Below are 19,863 nucleotides of genomic sequence, written 5' to 3' on the forward strand. Positions count from 1 at the left end.
ACCTCTTCACTTTTCTGCCTTGTTTGCTTCTTGTTTCTTTATCCTCATCTGTAGATATGCCTTTCCCACATGGAATTGTAGACACACTTTAGCAGAATGCTCTCCTTATATGCCATCAGACTTATTCAAGGAATCAGAATTCCTTGTGTCTCTGTAATTCCAACTTCTCCCTGAAAACGTTCCTCATTTACTCCTTCAGCTGTCACCAAAATATTCTTGTCTTCTGGACAAGTCAAAATTATTGGTGATGACCTTTTCCTGTTTTCTGACCATGCTCTGGCACAGCACAACCATTGCATTCGATGTGGTGATGATTTGAAAACAAACAATGGGGTATTAAAAAATTAATCTTTAAAAATCCAGTCAATGTTTCCTGTAGACCCCATGTCTAGTTCCATTATGAGAAATACATTCTTTTGCCTCCACATCATCTTTAGTAACTGAAACAAAGATTCAGGCCAATAACTGGGATTCAGGCCTTTCCCAGCTAAGCAGCTGATAAGCAGTGACACAGATCCCTCTCATGGTGTTGGAAAGGTTTTGAGGTTTCTGCACATCATTCTCTTCTCTGTGGGCACACACCATTATCCTCCAGGCTTGGACATCCATCCTGGCTAGGTCCTTTCCTTCTCCACTTCTCTTTAGACTCCCTCTCATTTTCTGCTTAATTTTCCAGTAGTACCAAAAAACTTCTTAATTCAGCTTTTTTTTCCACTGTTGCTCCTCTCTTGTGTTTCTCATGTCTCCCTCTAACCTACAAACCTCCTCTCTAGGTTCTCTTCCCAGGCTGAGAGATTGTGGTCATCTCTTTTGACACTTCAATTTTTTGCCTGAAGTTTGACTTTTTTTTACAGCTGCTTCTTTAGTCCATTAAAATTCTCTTCCATGAAGCATGCAATTTACTGTATAAAAATAGTATAGCCACTCAAAAATATCAGCTTGCAGCAGCTTTTTACATCCAGTTTTCTTCAGCTTCCACCCTTCTTCAAGTGTTTTTCTACTGCTGCTTTAACAGACAAGATGCATTTGCTCTTTGCCTTAAATTCACATCTCAGAGGAGGAAAAAAAAAAACCCACTTCCTCATAGATCTTAAAGATTTTTATCCTCTTTCCAAGCTTGGACCTCTTCTAGTCTTGAGCTTTTGTTGGGGTCAGTCCTGCCATGTAACTGCAGCTAACAGCCAGATCAGGGGAGGAAGTATAGAAAGTTTCTGATCCAAAATACCTGATCCAACCCCACACCCCCTCCCAAAAGACAAAACAGACAAAAAACAACAACAAAAAAAATCTTATGGGAAAAAAAAAAATTATTTTGATTTATTCAATAATTTCCTGCAAAGACTTCTGTGTTCTGCCCTTCACTGAGCATAAAAATATCCAGCCAATTTTTACGAGGCCACTCATGGCTTCCAGATTTTACCTGCCAACAATTGCAATGCTCATTCTTATGCAGGACAACTTTAAACTGAAGAATATAATGCTTGATTCACCATTCCTCCATCAATAGCATGAAGAGCAAATCCTCTGAGCCTGGATAAACACAGTCTCACTTTGCAGGTGTCCTTCTCTTCTGATGTGTGGAAAAAGAGCTGGGACTTGTTGAGCATCTCCACAATTCCCTTTGTGCACCTTGGAGTCTGCATTAGTGTGAGGATTAAGCTTCAAAAAGCACCATCATCAGTTAAAGTGTGTCAAAATATTGTTTTGTAGATGCACAGAACCACCACTCTAAGTTAGTCTTGGAAAATATTTCCATAGTGTAGTGGAGAATAACCTGCCAGTGGAAGTACAAAATAATCCTGCACCCCACTGTTCTGTGTTTCATTTGCCTTCATGTGGACAAATAAACCGGAAAAGCAGCATATGGAGACAGACTAAAAACTGAATATCATATCCCAGTGCTCTATCAGCAAGAGCTAAACAAAACACATCAATAACAGTCAAGAGTTGTAGCCTGGGCCATCTGGTCACAAAGGCCCACATTGCCAAAGTTGTATTAAAATGTTTGAATCTCAGGGTTCTCCCTCAGGCACGAAGCACGATATGCAAAATCTTAAATCCTGCTAAAAGGTGAGACTTCTCCACCTACAAACACAGCATGCCTAGGATACTTATTTAATTAAGGGCTACCCTAGTGAAGGGTGTGGAAACAGCAAGGCAACAATCCAATTCCTGAGTGGGAATGCTGGAAAGCCAGTAACAGCATAGAGAACAGGCTTGACACATGTACTTCCTTGTTAAGCTAAATACTAATTGAAATTTTTGTAATTAATTTGAACAAAACACTGTTTTCACCTGTCCAGTGCAGTATCTCCTTCCTGATATACATATAAAAACATCATGAAGGAAGTCCTCTAAAATTCCTATTTTTTCCCCTTATGGTGTGTTTCCTAACTGTGAAATAAAACTCAATTAATTGTTCTCCCCCTGCTCTCCTCTTTCCACACATCTGCCCTGCTCCCCACTAAGTGCTAATCAACATTTCACCTGTTGGCTGCTGCAATCACTTCCAAACAACCTTGTGCAATTCCAGCCAGCACAGCGTGGGGTGGAGAGCAAGAGGAAATCAGAACAAATTAATAAACCACACTGATAATTTGCTAAAGCAGGGGAAAGTAAGGGAAAGTAAGAAAGAAAGGGAAAATAACACACTGGAAACCTGACTTCCATGTCAACACCCAGACACATGGTGGTACCACACAGAACAAGTCAAAAATCTGAAATTATCCTTATCATCCACTCCATGCAGTCAGGAAAGCTCCACGTTCCTTCTCATTTTAGAAATTCTGTTATAACATGGAAATCACTCATTCTCTGGATGCTTTGCCTCTTCCCCAAAACACCACAGAAACCACATTAATCTGCAATGTCCTTGTGCAGGGATTACAGCAGGGCAGAAATGGCAAAGGTTTTTTATTCCTGAGGTTCAAAAAACCAATGTCCAGCAGGAGCTGTGATCCATCAGTGAGAGGTCTCTGAAGGTGAGCCCCAACATATTTTGGAAGAGGAAATAAACACTTTCCTCACACCTTACAGAAGTGAGCAACTAAGTGAATTTTTAAAAATTCATGAAGCTATGGACAGTTTATGATAAATATCTAAATTTAAGGGAGGGAGATGAGCTAGTGCAGGATCTGAAACAGGTACAGGAACCAGCACTGTGAGTTATTACAGATATTCATTATAGTTAGCAAGGCCTCACAGATCTTGTGAAGATCTGTGACAAGTCAAAAAGACCTGAAATAACTGCTTTTTTTTTCAGCATTGATTTTGACTGAATTTCTTCCCTACAATCAGTAGATCTGAGTCTCCAAACTTTTTTTATTTATGCTTTATTCAGCATTCAGTTGCAAATTACCACGGTTGACCTAGAATATGTCATTCCACTATCTTAAATACCTCTAAAACTTTTGTCTCCCCTGACATATGCATAATCTCTCTTTCTGCTTGCAATATACTCCAGCCAAATTAATAATCTGGATACCTAAATTGCAGCTATGATGAAAAAAAAAGCCATAAAAGATTGTAAAAATTAAGACATCTCCAAGTATTTAAAGGTGCTGATCATTTGCTACTCCTATAATTTGAACATTACCTGAGGACAGGTTTCTCAGGGCCTTTGAAAAACAACCTGCTGGATGCTCTCACATTTCTGTCTTTGTACATCCTCTAAGGCACTGGTGATGCTCAAGAAGCACTTCAGGAACAGGAACAAATCAGGATGACAAGATGCCAGGAAAACATTGCAGCACAAACAGGGCCTGGTTTGTCTCCTTGTGCCTGAGGAGCCCAGAACTCCCATCTTAAACTCCCCATAAAAAAAATCTTAATGAAGGCAATTCTACAGAGATACTCAGGCTGCCTGAGATCCAAGAATTCAGTGTTCACAAGGAGCAGAGGGTAGGAAGAAATCTGGAATATTACTACCAATGTGATAGGCAGTGCAAAACTATAGGAGTAATAGATCAATTACCTAATATCAACATTTTATCCAGTTTTGTTGACTTACCTTGCCAACTAATCTGGGGAATGGAGGTCTTTGATTTTCAGGAATTAATATTGGAGTCGCCAAAATAGCCCTTTTTTGTCTTGGAATTCCAAGGTTGCCTTCTAGTTTTAAGATTTCCTGAAAAAGAAAAAGATCAATTAGTAAAACTTCCAGATATTCAGTTGCTATCCCCTTTCCCTGCACCTCTAGGCAAAATTCCCATGAACCACCAGATTTTAAGTTTAGTGTTATATATTTTCCAGCAATTAGTGATAATATATAAAAGCATGCATTTCATCTTTCAGGTTACTGCACTTTTTTCAGTGGCAGTAGACAGCCCATATTGATTTTGTACTCATGTAAACAAGTTATAAACCTAAATAGCTGTGTCTACAATCCTAAACCGATAGCTGATTAAATCATAAGCCTTCAGCAAGGTCTGATTTACCTCAAATACTTGCACAAGACCAGTCAAAAGCCACATTTGGAATGTTTTTAGAGAATTTTCTCTAAAGATATATACGGTGATATCTCTGAAGACACAGATGAGGATAGACATCATCTACACTCAGTCACTTCTCAGCCCAGGCTTTCAATCATACAGAACAAAGTGAATTTGCAAGCAGAGTCCACAGGTAATGAACTCTCAATAAACACCAAAAGCTTATAACTTCAATTAGACACCAAAGCCCAGGTGTAACTTAAAATATGAGCTAGTAGGTTGTTGGTGTGGATGTTTTGTGTTGGGGTTTCCTTTCTCTTAGAGAAAGCTTCATGCTATACTCTCAGAAAGAACAAAAATAAAAGTAGTTTCTACACAGGAAACTTTTTTTCTTTTTCTGCTGCATTTTCTGTAGCCCTTCTTTCTATCTGAGCTTCAGGCAGTTCAGCATGTCATGAGCTGCAGTGAACTCTCCACAGTGGCCCCTGGCCCCTGGAAAACTCTGCCCACCACACCTTGGCTTCCTCTTCCCTTCTGCTCTCTGATCTGCTCAATGCTCTCCCTGCAGGAGCTGCAGCTTCCCAGAGACCACTCTCCTTCCTTTGCTTCCTCCCACAGCCTCTGCAACTCTCTTCTCCAAGCACAGTTACTACCAAGGTCAAAAAAATCCTCTTCCCATCTCCCAAAGCTCTCCCTTGAGCCTTTTTTGGAAGAGAAAAAAAACAAAAAACCCCACAAAACAAACAAACACCCACAAACAAATGAAACAAAACAAACCAAACCAACCAAAAACCTAACAACAACAAAATAGTCCAGATTTGTAGTGTATTGGGAACTGCGGAACTGAAAAATATTTCAATCACTACTTTTTGTTCAGGTTGTCATGACAGTTTTATAAAAGAATCACTGTTTGAATTAAATGTCTCATTCCAGTAAGGCAATTATATCCTACAGATAACACTTTTCTCTCTTAATGAACAAACTCCAAATCCCAAAGTTTTCAGACAGCTCTGGAATCCATGTTGTTGTTTTAACAACTGATTCTTCATTACACAATGAAAGTTCCATCCCTAGGCTGTGTTTTTATAAAATGTCAAAGCTGAATGAGGTTTTTTTGGTGGCACGATCTGGATCCATCAGCCAAGTTCTCCACAGGCTGCTCCTGCCTCCATCTGTGACAACACCTCCCATCTGAGTCTCTCACCACAAAACTCTGCCCTACCTCTGCTGGCTTTAGCATTATTTCTCAAATTTGACAACAAACAGGAGCAAGGAAAACTCAAGTTTTCACCATCCTTAGTCATGATAAAAGTCAAAGAGCAGTGGGAACCAGACAAATAATCCCTTCTCACAATGTTGTCAATTTTCATAACATTTTGAGGCTCCCCCAGTAGAGTTCCCAGCTCTCCCAAAGGCTTTGCTGTTTCTCTCTAATCTTTCAGTCTGAAGGCCACTCAGGTCCCTGTTTTTGTCTTTCAACTCCTCTCCCAAGGGTTTTCCTTAATAAAAATTCATGAGAAAGTTCAAGATAAAAACAGTTGAAGTGTCAAATGAAAAGGGCTGAATCCTGTCCAAAGGCAAATGCACAGAACAGCAAAGCTTTCAAAATCAACTGTAAACACAGAGGGGCTGGCACGTGCCTGGGATGATCCTGAGGAGCAAGAGGAGGGCCACAAGGAAACCTCAGCTCTTTAGCTCAGCAGCAGCAACATTTATCTGCTCACAGCTTTTAGTCCTGCTCCTACTCTCATGGTTTCCTTCAGCTCAGGGAGATGTAGGGACTTGAACGAGACAAATCTGGATGTCTTGCTCATTTGTAAAGACCTGGGAGTCTTTGCAAATGAACAAGACATTCAGATTTGCTTATCTTTGTGTCATGGAAAGGTTTGGGTTGAAAGGGACCTTTGAAAGCCATCTGGTCCCACCTGCAATAAGCAGGGATAGCTTCCACCAGATCACTTTTCTCATTGTCCCATCCAACCTGAATGTGTCACATTTCTTTCTGTGATTGTTTGAATAGGAAAAGCAATTTCCAGATTGTTCAACATCTAGGGCTCACAGTTTTGGTAGCCATAGACCCATAAGCAGTTAGCTCATCACTTGCCCACAATCAGGCTATCCTTACACTTCCCAAAGGTTCTAAATGGAAGAAAAACACAAATTATATTCAGTGAGTCATTAATACAAAGTTCTAAAGGAAAGTAGTAGGATGGTGAGACTTAAGGCCTTTAAGTCCAGATTTCTAAGCAGAACTTCAGAACAAAAAAAGAAAAAGAATTATTGTCTTTTGTTTCTAACACAACTATTCTGTTTCATGGAGAAGGAAGTTCTGAAGATTGAGCACAGAAATGTAAATACTTCTCTGAGTGCATTTCATAGTTTTCAAATCTCATTGTGTTTTTCTAAATAGTGATTTCTTTGTGATGATTTCTTTCTTATCATCCCCTGGTGTCTAACAGCAATGACTGATTAAATGAGTGGCCAAAAGCCCCACTAGGGAATGCAGGTAAGCAGAGGAGAAGAAAAGGTCAAGAGTACTTCACCAACACGTTGAATAATTGACTGGTGTTTGTGGTTATCATGACTTCCACATTTGTAAAGAACTAAGAAAAAGGAAAAACATTTTGCTCAGTGCCAAGGAGCTGCCACTGCAGGTTTGATCCTCAGTCAGTGTCAAACAAGGAATCTGACATTACATGTGCACTTAACACCTGGCTCAACAGCTGATATCTCTCATTCGTGGACGGATATATTGTACATATAACTATTCTTACTGGATTCACCTAGTTAATTTCTTGAAGAAACATTGATAACTCTCATTTACATATGGATACATTGTGTATATAATAATTTTTACTGCATTCACCAAATTAAATTATTGGAGAAAAATTCACAAGGGATGTAAAATTACTCCAGGTAAAGTTGGTTATTTTGCTTGAAAAGTTCTTAGAATATCTGACTGGCATTGTCACAGGAGTGGTCTTTTGGATCTTGCCATGAGTGAGCCCACACAGGAGTTCTCCATCACCTTTGCTGGACCCAGCTGATCAAAACCACAATGACTACAACAACTCCAAATGAGGATTTTTGGCCTGTCCCACCAGCACCCAGAGAGATGATGGCTGTGGTCATATCTGCTTCTCCCACTGGTGCTGCCTTCTATGAAACACAGGAACATGAAAGTGTCTGTGCACAGACACCCATCCACAGGCACAATTTAAATTAGATATAATATCATGAATACATGACTACTCAAAACAAAATGCACCAAAACCAACAATTCAGTATTTTTGTTTGTTTTTAGTGGGTTTTCTAAACAAAAATGGTAGGAGAGAAATCCTATCAGGTTTGCTCTTTTTACTGCTTAACTACAATTTCATAATTGTATTTCACATGGTCAGTGAAATAAACTTCTCATGGTCAGTGGATTATGATCAGAATCCAACTATTACTTCACTGCCATCACTTCATAACCAACTTTTACACCCTCATTTTGACTTCCCTAATTTCCCCTTCTAGGCGTGGAATCAGCTCAGCCACAGTTTAGCTGATTCACTGGCAATAAAGTTTGATTTCCTGTTCCCAATAAAAAAGCACCAAACACAGGCTCCTCATTTTTCCAGCATTTTGGCTAAACTTGAATTTGAGAGATGCCAGCCTGCCCAAACTACAACACCACAAAAGCTGGAATTTCCCTGCATCCTTCAAGAATGCTCCTCCTTGTTTTGTTTTTCCTTCTCTTTACCAGGCTTTCTTGCAGTCCTTGAATATTTGAATGAATGGCCTGGTCACTCTCCAGCGGCACAAACCATTACTCTTGGCAAAGAAAATTTCATTAGAACTTGTCATGGGAATAGGGTGGCTGAATTCTGGTATCGATTTGTCACAATAAGGGTTGGAAACACTGCTGGAGTGGCAATCTGTAATCCACTGTGGTGACCAGAAAAGTGCTTGAGTTTCTTGTCATTTAGTTGGTCTTATGTACTAAGGTTGATGGTATAAAATGGGGTCAGCCCTAAATACAAAAAATATAATTAATTGGATGCTTTTTGCAAACAAAGTTCATCTGAAATAGGGAATGGGGTGTGGTAATTTGAGATATATTGGTTTTCCTACAAAATAACATCACAAAAATGCTGAAAAACTAGAACTATTTGCAGGTGAACTTAAGAAATAATTTTTATATAATTCTCATTTGGAAATTTAAATCATGCTGTAATACTTAATTCCTTTATGTGTGTTATTTCTATCATCAGAATATTGTTATCATCAGCACTAATGAAGTTAATTATTTATGTAATATATGCCTAAACCAGAAAAATATTTTCATATGTTGGTAGTAATATAAAAAAATCTCAGAAATGTGCTGGAAATTTAAGTTAATGAACAACTGTTTAAGCAAATAATGAACTCAGTGAATAAATTTAAGAAGTTTAAAAGTCAGTGGCATTCACACAAACATCTGCTCAAGAGCAGTCTGTCCTCAATGTCCATAAATGTCACCCTAAAAATCACTTTGTGTGCTTGGGAAGAACAAACCCAGCTAAAATGCAGCTGGCTAAGGGGAATAGTGTATTTCAGAGAAAAACATCTCCCAAGCTGGTGATGCATGGCCAGGTACAATATCTAATGAAAATTGCTGGTGAAACTTGATTTAATTACTCTGGGTGCTCCTTCTCCTATAATTGTTCCACAAGTAGAAAGGCAGAGCCTGACACTGCCCATTTCTGATATATCCATTAACTGCAGAGCCACTTGGGGATCTCAGCCCTCAGCTTTGCTCCTGAGCCCTCCTTCTGCCTGGGCCAGGGGTATTTTTATAGGCTGGAGGCTCCTGTTATCTTTAGAGGAGTCAAAAACATAGGAGAAAAAAGTTATTCTGGTTCAAACTGCTTGAATGTGTAAATCAGAACCATTTTTAATAACAATGTATTCTAGAGTGTTTTTGATACATGGGTGACAAAACTGTGGTGGAGACACATCTGAATGTGAAATAATTCGTGACATTATTGCCCTGGACTTCTGCAGTATCTTTTTTGATGTAAAAGTCCTATATCTATTGAAATATAAGTTTCATTTATCTACACACCTGCCTTATTCTGTGACAGGGAAAAGTTTTTCTAAGATGAAAACAAAGTACCACTAACTTTGCCTTAGCCATGGAATTTACCTGCATTGAGAATAATACACTCTTCTTTTAAATTAACATTTCAGGCTTTTTTGTCATCATTTAGAGAATGTTGTTCTCATTTTGAAGCATATGTGAATCACCCCCTTTTACAGGAAAGCTCATATTGGTTCAACATTGCTCATTAAATATAATGAGGTGTCCCTTATACACAAACAACCAAATATGCTCTGACTGCCTCATCTGTCAAACACAGCTGAAATACAGGCTTGAGGAGAAAGACAATGGCTGACCTTATGCCTCTGTCTTCACCAGGATACATTAGCAGCACATCACTTATCATGGGTAAAAACACCCTTTTCTCCATCCCTGCTGTGCTTACACTTGTAGGAAAGCAAAAAAAAACAGGCTGCTTTTACACCAGGAGAAATGAAAAATTCCTAAAGATGTCCCAGAACCTTCAGCACCTCAGATAAATGTAACTGAAATAAGGAAAGCTTTTTTGTACCATTGCCTAGGTACAAGAGCCTTAAGAAAAGTGTGCTGTAATAAAAATTTACATTAAAAGTAGGGCATTTTGGTTTGGTTTTTCTTTCATTTGATGAAATCATCTGCTTTTGGGTGAGATATCAAATTTCTACTGAAAATAGAAATACAGTGGAGATCTGAAGCAATTAAAATCTTTCAAAAATCTCATTCTTTTGAGACTTAACCAAAGCCACATGTAAAATACATTGAACAGCATAGACACAAGGTCTTAACCCTTAATATTCCTGCTCTCAATATTTCACTGAGGGGACTCTGCTCACATTGGAGGAACGCAAAATTCAAGAGTCCTTTTAACACTCAAAAAGGAGAAAGAACACATAGAACACAAATCTCAGTTCTAGGGCTGATAAATGAGTTAAAGATGAATTTTTGGTGGGGCAATAACCTACATGAAGCCACAAAATCTGTAGATGAGTGGCACACGAATGACAACTCCAAATGTGGAATAGCACAAGCAGCCATGAACAAACAGCTCCACTTTTCCCTCCTGGGATATAAGGACAAATTCTAATAAATAAAGTTTATTTCTTATGTGAAATAAATATTATTCATAGCAGAAGTTTTTTCACCTTGGAAAACCAGCTCTCTTTGTCTTGCTGCAGGGCAGCCAGCTGTGAGAGTGTGCAGAAAATTAACACATTTTATACCCTTATTCTGGGCTCAAGTGCTATGGAATTCGCTGTATTATAACTGTGCTGCACAAAAGAAATTCCATGATACCCTAAAGAAAAAGAGTGTATGTTAAAGCCATGTGTGCTGTTAAATGATGCAGCAGCTGCAGTCCCAGACCCCTGCCTGAATGGACACACAAGCCACATTTCTTTTCCTGTATTTTGGTCACTTGACCTGTGCAGGTGCATCAGCTGGGCACCTCCAGGTGAATCCTGCTCTTTGTACAGCACTAATCACATGAGGACACCCAGCTAGGGATCAATTCCCATTTACCTTATGCTGACAAACCCAAAAAAAGACACATTTGTTAGGAGTGTGAGAAGTCTGTTTCTTGTTGAAGCAATCTAGTTGAGTTTATCTGGGAGGGACTTTCAACAACTCCCATTAGAACTGGCACTCCCTTGCATGTATAACATTGCACGCATGTGCCTGCACAACTGCCTCCCTCCTTTCCTGCTCTACTAACTCCTAGCAAAAATAACTTTGCCCAAGACTGCAGAGCAGGGCTGTGTTGTGTTTAGACCACAATAAAAAGCCTGGGTGTGTTCTCTAAGGCCTGACTATGCATGCAGGGTGCTCTCCAGAGCTGCATTCCTGAGCTCTCCCGCACAGGAGCTGCCAGGTTGACAAATGAAGCTGTGGTCTGTGATGAAGACAAAATGCCCACTTAGATCCAAGCTCCAGCAAAGCTCCTCAGTCACCAGGCTGGATTTCAAGTCTGGTTGAAAGAAGAAATGTTAGTGCATTAATCCACTTCACTGCTTGGTCCAGCTACTCGGAACAAATTAATTAACGGGCATTAACTGAGTCCAAAAAGCTGAAATCATAGTGTATTAATCCACTTCACAATTTGGGCTCTAGTTTTACTCTTCAACACAAATTAACAGGCAGTAACTGCCCGACAGCAGCAGCTTAACTCTGTTGTGTGGCACAATAAAGAGACAGTGCTGTAGTGTCTTGTGGACAGCTTTTCATTATCACCTGAGTGCTGCTGGGCTTCCTGCTGCACTCTGGCTGCATTTTTCAAAGGTGAGAATACAAGACCTAAACATGCCCTGTGTTATTTGTTCCCACCACAGTGACCCAATTAAATGCACAGGACAATGCCTCTTAGTTCTAAACCTTTCATTAGTCTGGACAGTCTCGAAGACACACACAGCATTACCAAAGAAGAGAGCACCCAGTTGAAGTTCTGACTTAGATGAAAGGTATCTAAAATTCACATGCACTGAATCAAGATTTAAAAAGTATTAATTCAAAGACACATTTAAAAAAAAAAAAAAAAAACAACAACAACAACAACAAAAAAAAAAAAAAAAAAACCAAACCAAAAAAAAAAAAAAAAACCAAAAACCCAGTCATTTACTCAAATTTGACTTCTAGATTTGACTTCTGCAGAATTATTCCGCAGAATTTGGGGTGGTGGGAAATCAAAGCACAGCTTTTTTTGCAGAGGTTCCCAAAAGAAAAGTGAAACATGCAAGCTGGAGACCCAGACACAGGCTTGGACATCTTTGTGGATTCTCACATTTCTCCTTAATCACATGCTGGCAATTAAGTCTGCTTCAGGAAATTCAAAGAGTGTACCTGTCAGGAATCAGAGGCAAATTAATTGCTGTACTGGAACAGATCAATGATTCATGAGCTGTAACATCAAGCTGCTAACAATATTAATTGCCACATACTTCAGGGAGAAGAGCCTAAAGTGGCAGGAGTCATAGCTTACAATGGTTTGAAGATGTTTTTTCTGGGTTATAACTGCAGAAACTACAGCCAAGTACACTTTACAGTACATGAAATGCGACATGAGAGTTCCCAACTGTAAATCATTCCAGTTCATATGTTTGAATCTGAGCATCTTGCCCCAACAACCTGCAGCCAGAGGAGCACAGAAATATTTATATTCCTTAGTTCACACCTGCTGACCTTTAACTGAGCATCTCTGTGGTATGAGAACAGTCCCCACCTACACAAACACCAAGTAAACAGGTTTTATTAAAGTTTCCTGGCCAAGAGAAGACAGATCCAGACTTACTCCCTGCATGTCATTTGCCTGGCAGCTCCAGAGCTACTTGTTTTTGTAGCATTGGCCATGGGCTTTCAACTCTGTGTTTCTGAGCAGTGGGAAGCAGAATCCAAGATTATTTAAAGGAAATGATGCTCTCAAAGCTGTCAGAGCAGGGCTGGAGCACTCCAGTGCTCCTTGTTAACTCTAGTGCAGTGACTGAGCAGGGACAGCCAGCCCAGCAGCCACAGGGGACAGAGCAGACACAGGTTCTCTATTGTTCTAATAATTGCTCCCACAGACCTTCCAGTGAATGCTGTTATTTTAGCACTCCACAGAGCTGAAAACCCTGCTCAGGTCTCGATTTCTAATCCACTGTGTTTCTGAGAAAGAAATTATATATTCAAATGCATTCAAAAACCTGGGCTCTGACCAAAGGAGATTATCCACCCCTTTATTTCTACTTTACCTTTTTGCTCATATTTCATATTTGTTCAGTTCTGTCAGAAAAGTTCTATTTTTATCTACATGCATTTTCTTGCTCCCAAAGTAACTGAAGCCATTAAAGCCAGAGCTGTGATGTCTGCTAACTCTACTGACATACTGGAATTTAAACAGGACAATTCCAGAACTGAAACCCTGGGTTCTCACAGCTTGAGCTAAATCAGCAATATTTCTCTACCCCTCATAATTATCCATCACACCAGCCCCAGAAGAACCTCGAGTGGACTGTATTTAAATGTGTTTATGAATCTGTAAGAATGATTCTCCAGTTCTCATTGCACATGCCAAGTACAAAGGTTCTGCCTCCAAACGTGACCAAAGACCCTGCGTGTGTCAGAGCAGGCACAGCATGCTGCTACTGCAAAGTGCAGAATTTCCAAGGAACGTGAGCAAATTCATTCAACTCTGCAATATTCAACTTTGTTCACACCATTCCCTTTGGTATCCCAGCTCCAAAACCAAACCTTCAGCACTGTGCTTGAGGGTCTGGCTGCTCTTGCCTGATCATTGCACAGAGCAGTGAAGTGCAGTATGACTTTCCTAGACTAAAATAGCTTTATTTTGTTGGAGCTATCTAATAGAGACAAGTTAATAAATTGCAGCATTCCTAATTTGATACATTTTTGGTCCTGTTTCAGTTTACAAACTGTCCATTAGCAGACCCTGAAATCTGTGAACAAATACATTATCTACCATTATACGCAAGTTTTTCAGATGAGTAATTTTTGATCTTCAGATTGCTCAGGCAGTTGCTTGGAAACATTTGTCTGTATTAGTTACACAAGTCATGTGGCATTATTTGTCTTTTCAGATTGGATGGCTTCTGTGAATAAGCAACAGAGCATGAAATGCAAATTTCATGATATAAAATTCAGAACTTGCTTTTGGCAAGGATTTGATTTATTACATTTAGAGCACAAGATGAAAACAAAAAGGTTATCTCTGTGATCTGAATGACTTGATGGGAAGTGATGTCTGTGCCACTTGGAGGAGTAATGGCATAAATTACAAAATCAAAAAAAAATTGAATGAGGTTTGGAATAGCCGTGCTGTGGAGAATGAACCCATGCAATGGAAATACTTCTGCTGATTAGTACTTTTGTGGGAATAGTACTTTTCTAGATTAAAACATAGCTGGGTAGGTCAGAAAATTCATGTGAGCTCAAGTAAACTATTATTTTTCTTCTTTTAGAATTTTGAGCAAGCAAAGAAATAGAAGCAAGTAGTTTTGTTCACATTGATGGAAACAGCCTGGTATCATTCAATAAGATTGAAAAAAGTATTCATTGGTATTTCACTGTACATTATATAAAATACAACAGAATCACTTTTCTACTGATTCTATCAGTATGAGGGAATTGGAAACTCACACATTTTCGCTTTTAACTTTGTGAAAGAACCACTTGTATTTGCCTAAGTGTTTCTGCACTGATAGTAATGATTTTTCCTCTCTATTGGATGCAACAATTTATAAAAGTGAAATCATTGGTTCAAAACTAAATATGGAATTTTACCAGCAGAGACTGGTCCTTTCAGTTGAAGAGAACCAAATATGGTCAAACAATGTTACTGAGCTGTGATCCAGGCTACTTCTACCAACTGTAAATCCCACATTCAAAACACAGCCAGAGTCCAGAAGACTGATCCTAACAAACCCTGAACGAGGAAATAGTGCTAAAACAGTGAAGAAAAAGTTAGAAAATAACAGGGCCTTTTTTTTTTTTCCCAATAAAAATTTAAACCCAGAGCGCAGGGCAGTAAAAGTCATTTGCAAAGAAAATACCTCTGTGGTCTTGTTTGAATTCTAGTGCCACAAGAAAATATAAAAGTGTTGGGTCTGATTTTTAGTGACACTTGTGATAGTTGACAGAAACATATCCCACTGCTAATTAGGTAAAATCTCTGACAAACTTTCCTAGTACTCCCAGGCTTTCCCTGGTACTTTCCAGGCTGGCATCTTTGTTAGGAACAAATGCCAGTGGGTCCCAAACAACAGCCAGAGCCTGGCAGTTGCAGCCTGACTTCACAGCAAAATATTTGTGCCACCCATGATTTAAAACAGGCTTAGTTTTGAGAGGCCTGTGAGTAACCCATGATTAAGGTCAAATCGTTCTGCTGGCAGAGACAGCCCTGAGTGTGTGTGAAATATGGGCGTGCAGTCCTTGGTTACTGTTTAATGCTCTGTCCCATAAATCCCAGCAAAGGAGCTCCACGGAACCAGCCAGGAGTGGTGTCACACTCTGGGCTCCTCTCAGAGTGCAGTCAGATGCCAAGGGTTATTAATGAACTGTTCAAAAACTAAATATGAACTTGTTTGAAAACAAAGGTATCACTTTGTATTTTAACAAAATCAAATGCTTCAATAATCCCGAATTTCTCTACTGCTTTCCATGTTTGTATAAAAAGTCACACATTTCTTAAATGCCAAAGAATCACCTTTTTGTATCCATCCTTTCTCCAATGCACATCTCAATCAGATCATGCCCATCCAGTTTCAATAGCATGTTGTTCCCTTCATGACTGCATACAGAAACTTCCTTTAAGGAATATGAGCTTACAAATCCCCACCCTTTGCCTGTGCTTTAAATCAGGCATAAAAAAAAATAAAAGAACCAGCATCCAGGGCTAAGATTAAAAGTTGGATTCATATTAAAGAATGGTGCATTTTTACCATTGAAACTGAAGCTGTAGATTATTCTGCACTGATTAAGTATTACAGTGGGCAAAGGACTTTCTCATAATGAACACTGCTGTAAAACAATTTATCTACAAGAAAGGAAACAAGTTTGCATAATCCATTTATGGCTGATTCAGCTTTAGAGGAATTTGTTATATAAATATATCTCACCCTGGGGAATTGTTTTGCCAAAATAACTAATGAAAGTGTTTGAACAACTTAACATGGATAATTAATAGGATTTTTCAATATCACAATGGAAAATGACACCTTCCCTTGCATGTTAGCCATCACCTCAGTGAGAGAGAAAAGCTTGGTAAATTCCAAGAGCCAAACACATCAGAAAGTAGAAAATGAATTAATGAATTGCCTTAGCAGATGCAAAATTACTAAGCTGGTGACATGTTTTAACTGAGCTTCAAAAGGTGTTTAACAGTACTTCCTTAAAAAACATTCCATAGCTCAGTAATCAAAATTTAAAAAAATCTTAATTAATAGTTCAATTGTTCAAGTGACATCACTAATATTCTGCTATCATGCTGAAATGTTTGAGTAAACACTATCAAGTCCCATTATGTTGTTATCCACTTTGCTGGCAATCTCAAGCAATGGTTTAAGTTTAGGTGTCAATATTTAATCACCGAGAAGGATCACAAGCTCATCAATAATGCCTTGCCAGCTGCAAATTCCCTAGAGACTTAAAACTTACAGTGAACTTCACCTGCTTTTGTGGTCACATAATTATTTTTATTATGCTTTGTGGCAATGTTGGCTGCCAAAAAAGGTTGTCCTAAAATCCCAGTGTGACAAAAATCAATTTTCAGATGCAAATGAGGGTGCCATAGGTGACATTTTTCATACCCAATAAATTGCCTGTCTGTGGCTTTGAACTAATGGACACATAAACAAGAGAGATTGGTGCCAAGGTATTGCATTATAATCTTAGTGAAGTTTTATGAGACTCGTGCGACAGGCTGCAAAGGGAAAATAAAACAGAGGGAGGGGGCATGAACAATTTGAGGAAACCTGTAAGAATAGTTTTATTTTCTTTATTTTTTTCCTGAGCTCTCATTTTCCATCCAGCTACTTCTGCCCTGCTCTCCTCCCTCCTTCTTTTATTTTTAATTTTAGAGCTCTTCATGACCCCCTCTGTCTGTCACAGCTTTCATCTCATTACGATCCTACACTTCTGCTCTGTCCCTTACCCATCTTCTCAATTTCTCTCCTAGAAAATTTATGCAAACAAAATTTCTTCCTGTCATTCATTTTTAACTCTGACAGCTCTGTGTCCATTTACCTCCACTTCCTTGTGGTGATATTTAAACTTTCTTAAGAAATACAAGAAATACACTGAAACTCTCATCTCCTTTAGAAACAACAAAGATTTTAAGTGAACTCTCTGCTCGTGTCAGGTATGGCTGCACTTCAATGAGGAGATCTGCATTTGCACCAAACAAATAGCTGGGATCTCATAGGCTTGTCTGAAGCTTATCCTGAATAATCACAAAATTCTTGAGCCTGCAAATTTAGGTTGGAAGTCCTGTGAGATATTTACCCTTTCAATACAAATAGAAACAAGATAAACCCAATATTTTTATGCTGTGTTGATAGTATTGTTTCCAACTGTAGTTGAAATGAAAGATATGGTTGCATAACAGCTTCCCAGCCTCTTCAAAAGATGTAAGTAAAGTTCAAATCTTAAGCTTTTGAAACTTTAATCTTGGAATAAAGAACAATCTTTTTGTTATTTCACATTTCTCTCCTGTTAGGAAAACATGAATGATACTGAAATGGCAAAGAAATGAATCCTTCATCAGACTTATCCCCATGCAAGGGCTGAATAATAATTTTTGGGAAAGATCTGAAAAATACCCATTTCAGCCTCTCATCCTCTCATCTTTAATAAACAACATTATTGCTGCTGATTCTCCTTAGCTGTTTTGAGTTTTGTTTGGGGTAGAAGAGAGGAAAAGGAATGTTTTCTGCTGTGCATCTATTTCCCTCCTTCTGCAAAATCAGAGGTCTCTGAAGCCAAGAAATGACTGCTCCTTGTCTTTGACCATCAGCATCATGTTCAGAAGTGCTGGGACAATGCTCCCAGGCACAGTGGGGGGGTTGTTGGGGTGTCCTGTGCAGAGCCAGGAGCTGGACTTTGATGATGCCAGTGGGTCCTTTCCAATTTAGGATATTCTGCCACCATCAGCACGACAGCAAGGCAGAACTGGTGTCTCAAACTGTGCAGGCACAGCTCTTTAAATACAGCTTTAAAGTTGTGTTTATTCCACTGCTCTGGCTGGCCAAATACCATCAGTGTATTCCCCAGAGACAAGAGTTTGTTCCCATTGCCAGAGCAACCCCGGGCAAGGCTGGAATCCAGGGCAGAACGCCACGGCCTTCCCCACCCTGCTCTTCTGAGAAGAGAACCCACGGTGGAAGAGGGGAACGTCCTGTTCCCTGCCTTTTACGGGCACCACAGACATCTGCTGCCCAAGCCAGTGAATATCCACAGCTCCTCTCTCTTCCCCACTCCATTTCTGCATGCCTTGTTAGTCGTGCAAACATTCAGAGAGTCTTTAATTCCAAAAGTCCACAAGTGACTTCGGTGGCCAAATTCCCTGGTCAGATTAATTATCTCTGTCACTGCTGGCAGTGCAGGAAGTGTCTGATAGAAAATTCCCAGGTAGTGGAGAACTGCCTTCTAGTAAATTTACACCACAGAACAGTACCACAGTCTGCTCCTCCTCCAAAACACCAAAGGTACTTCAGAGTTGTTCACACTACAGGTTGGTTTCAATGTAAAACTCAGTTTTACAGTACTTCTGGAAGCAGCTTCAAGATGTATGGATGAAAGAAATCTACCCTCTGCTACAAAATAGGATTTTATTTCTGAATGAGATTTGCCCAACCCATATCTCCCAGCAGCAGGGCATACCACCCAAAATACCAATTCAATCATATTCACCAATTTGGCTATGTGAAACAACACCAACACTGAACTTGGAATAACTTCTTAGATACCAGGTATATAAACTGGAAGTACATCAGGGGCCAAAGTTGTACCAAGTTCAGGGAAATAAATGTTCTGAGAGCTGGTTCTACAGTCCTGATCTCTACTGCCACTGTCCAAAGTCATTAATTTATACAAAAAGTTAATTTAAAAATAGATTATATAAAGTAGCATAGTTTTATGAGTCTTTATTCAACATAGAGCTCTAGGACTCAGTGTACTTTTATTTTAATTATACTCCACCTGTAAATAGTAAAAACTTAAAAATGCTGGGATAAATTGATGTGGACTTGCTTAAAGGTTCTATAAATAGCCCTATACTATGTCACTTTTCCAGGTGTCTGCTTTGTTGACAGTCCCTTTATTCCAGTTTCCCTGTAGTGAACATGAAACAGCCAACTAAAGAAAACCTTTCGTAATTAGAACAAGGTAGGTACTAAACCTATCCCATGGCTTATCTCTGTATTTGTAGCTGGAGTTCATTAACTTGTCAGCACTGATTCCTTTTGAATAGGAAAGTGAAATGAAAAAATGACGTGCAAATCAATATCAACTGTTAAGCCGTGTTCTCATTTAGCGCAGTGTCAGATATGAAATATTGAGAATCAAAATGAAAATTTCTGATGGAAAAACATGCTTAGTGTGCCATTTTTATAAGACAATTATTACAGTGAATTAAGGTACTTGTCATCCCATGGTAAAAGTTAGAGCATGGGGAAAGTTAAAAGAAAATCTAAACTTTTTTTTGATTGTTTTCAGATTGTCTTAAACAACATTAAGCTTGATAAATGGAAGAAGCATTTAAGAATGTATAATTCATGCTTATTAGCTGAGATAAAATCCATGTAGCACATTCACATATATCTAGAGAGAGAGAGAGACATCTGCTTA

The 19,863-nt window shown here is 39.1% G+C and overlaps 1 protein-coding gene across 2 annotated transcripts in view; it reads right to left on the minus strand.

The window, feature by feature from the left end:
- The window catches only part of CDH13 (cadherin 13), a 432,177-nt gene that overhangs the window by 246,108 nt on the left and 166,206 nt on the right, over positions 1-19,863 (minus strand). For both annotated transcript variants that reach the window (XM_041458638.1, XM_041458637.1), the window contains exon 4: positions 4,010-4,126. In XM_041458638.1, the coding sequence (XP_041314572.1) occupies positions 4,010-4,126 (117 nt within the window). The remainder of the gene's footprint in view (positions 1-4,009; positions 4,127-19,863) is intronic.

Source organism: Pyrgilauda ruficollis, unplaced genomic scaffold, assembly GCF_017590135.1.
Source record: "Pyrgilauda ruficollis isolate IOZ18807 unplaced genomic scaffold, ASM1759013v1 scaffold13, whole genome shotgun sequence".
NCBI classification, from domain to species: Eukaryota; Metazoa; Chordata; class Aves; order Passeriformes; family Passeridae; genus Pyrgilauda; species Pyrgilauda ruficollis.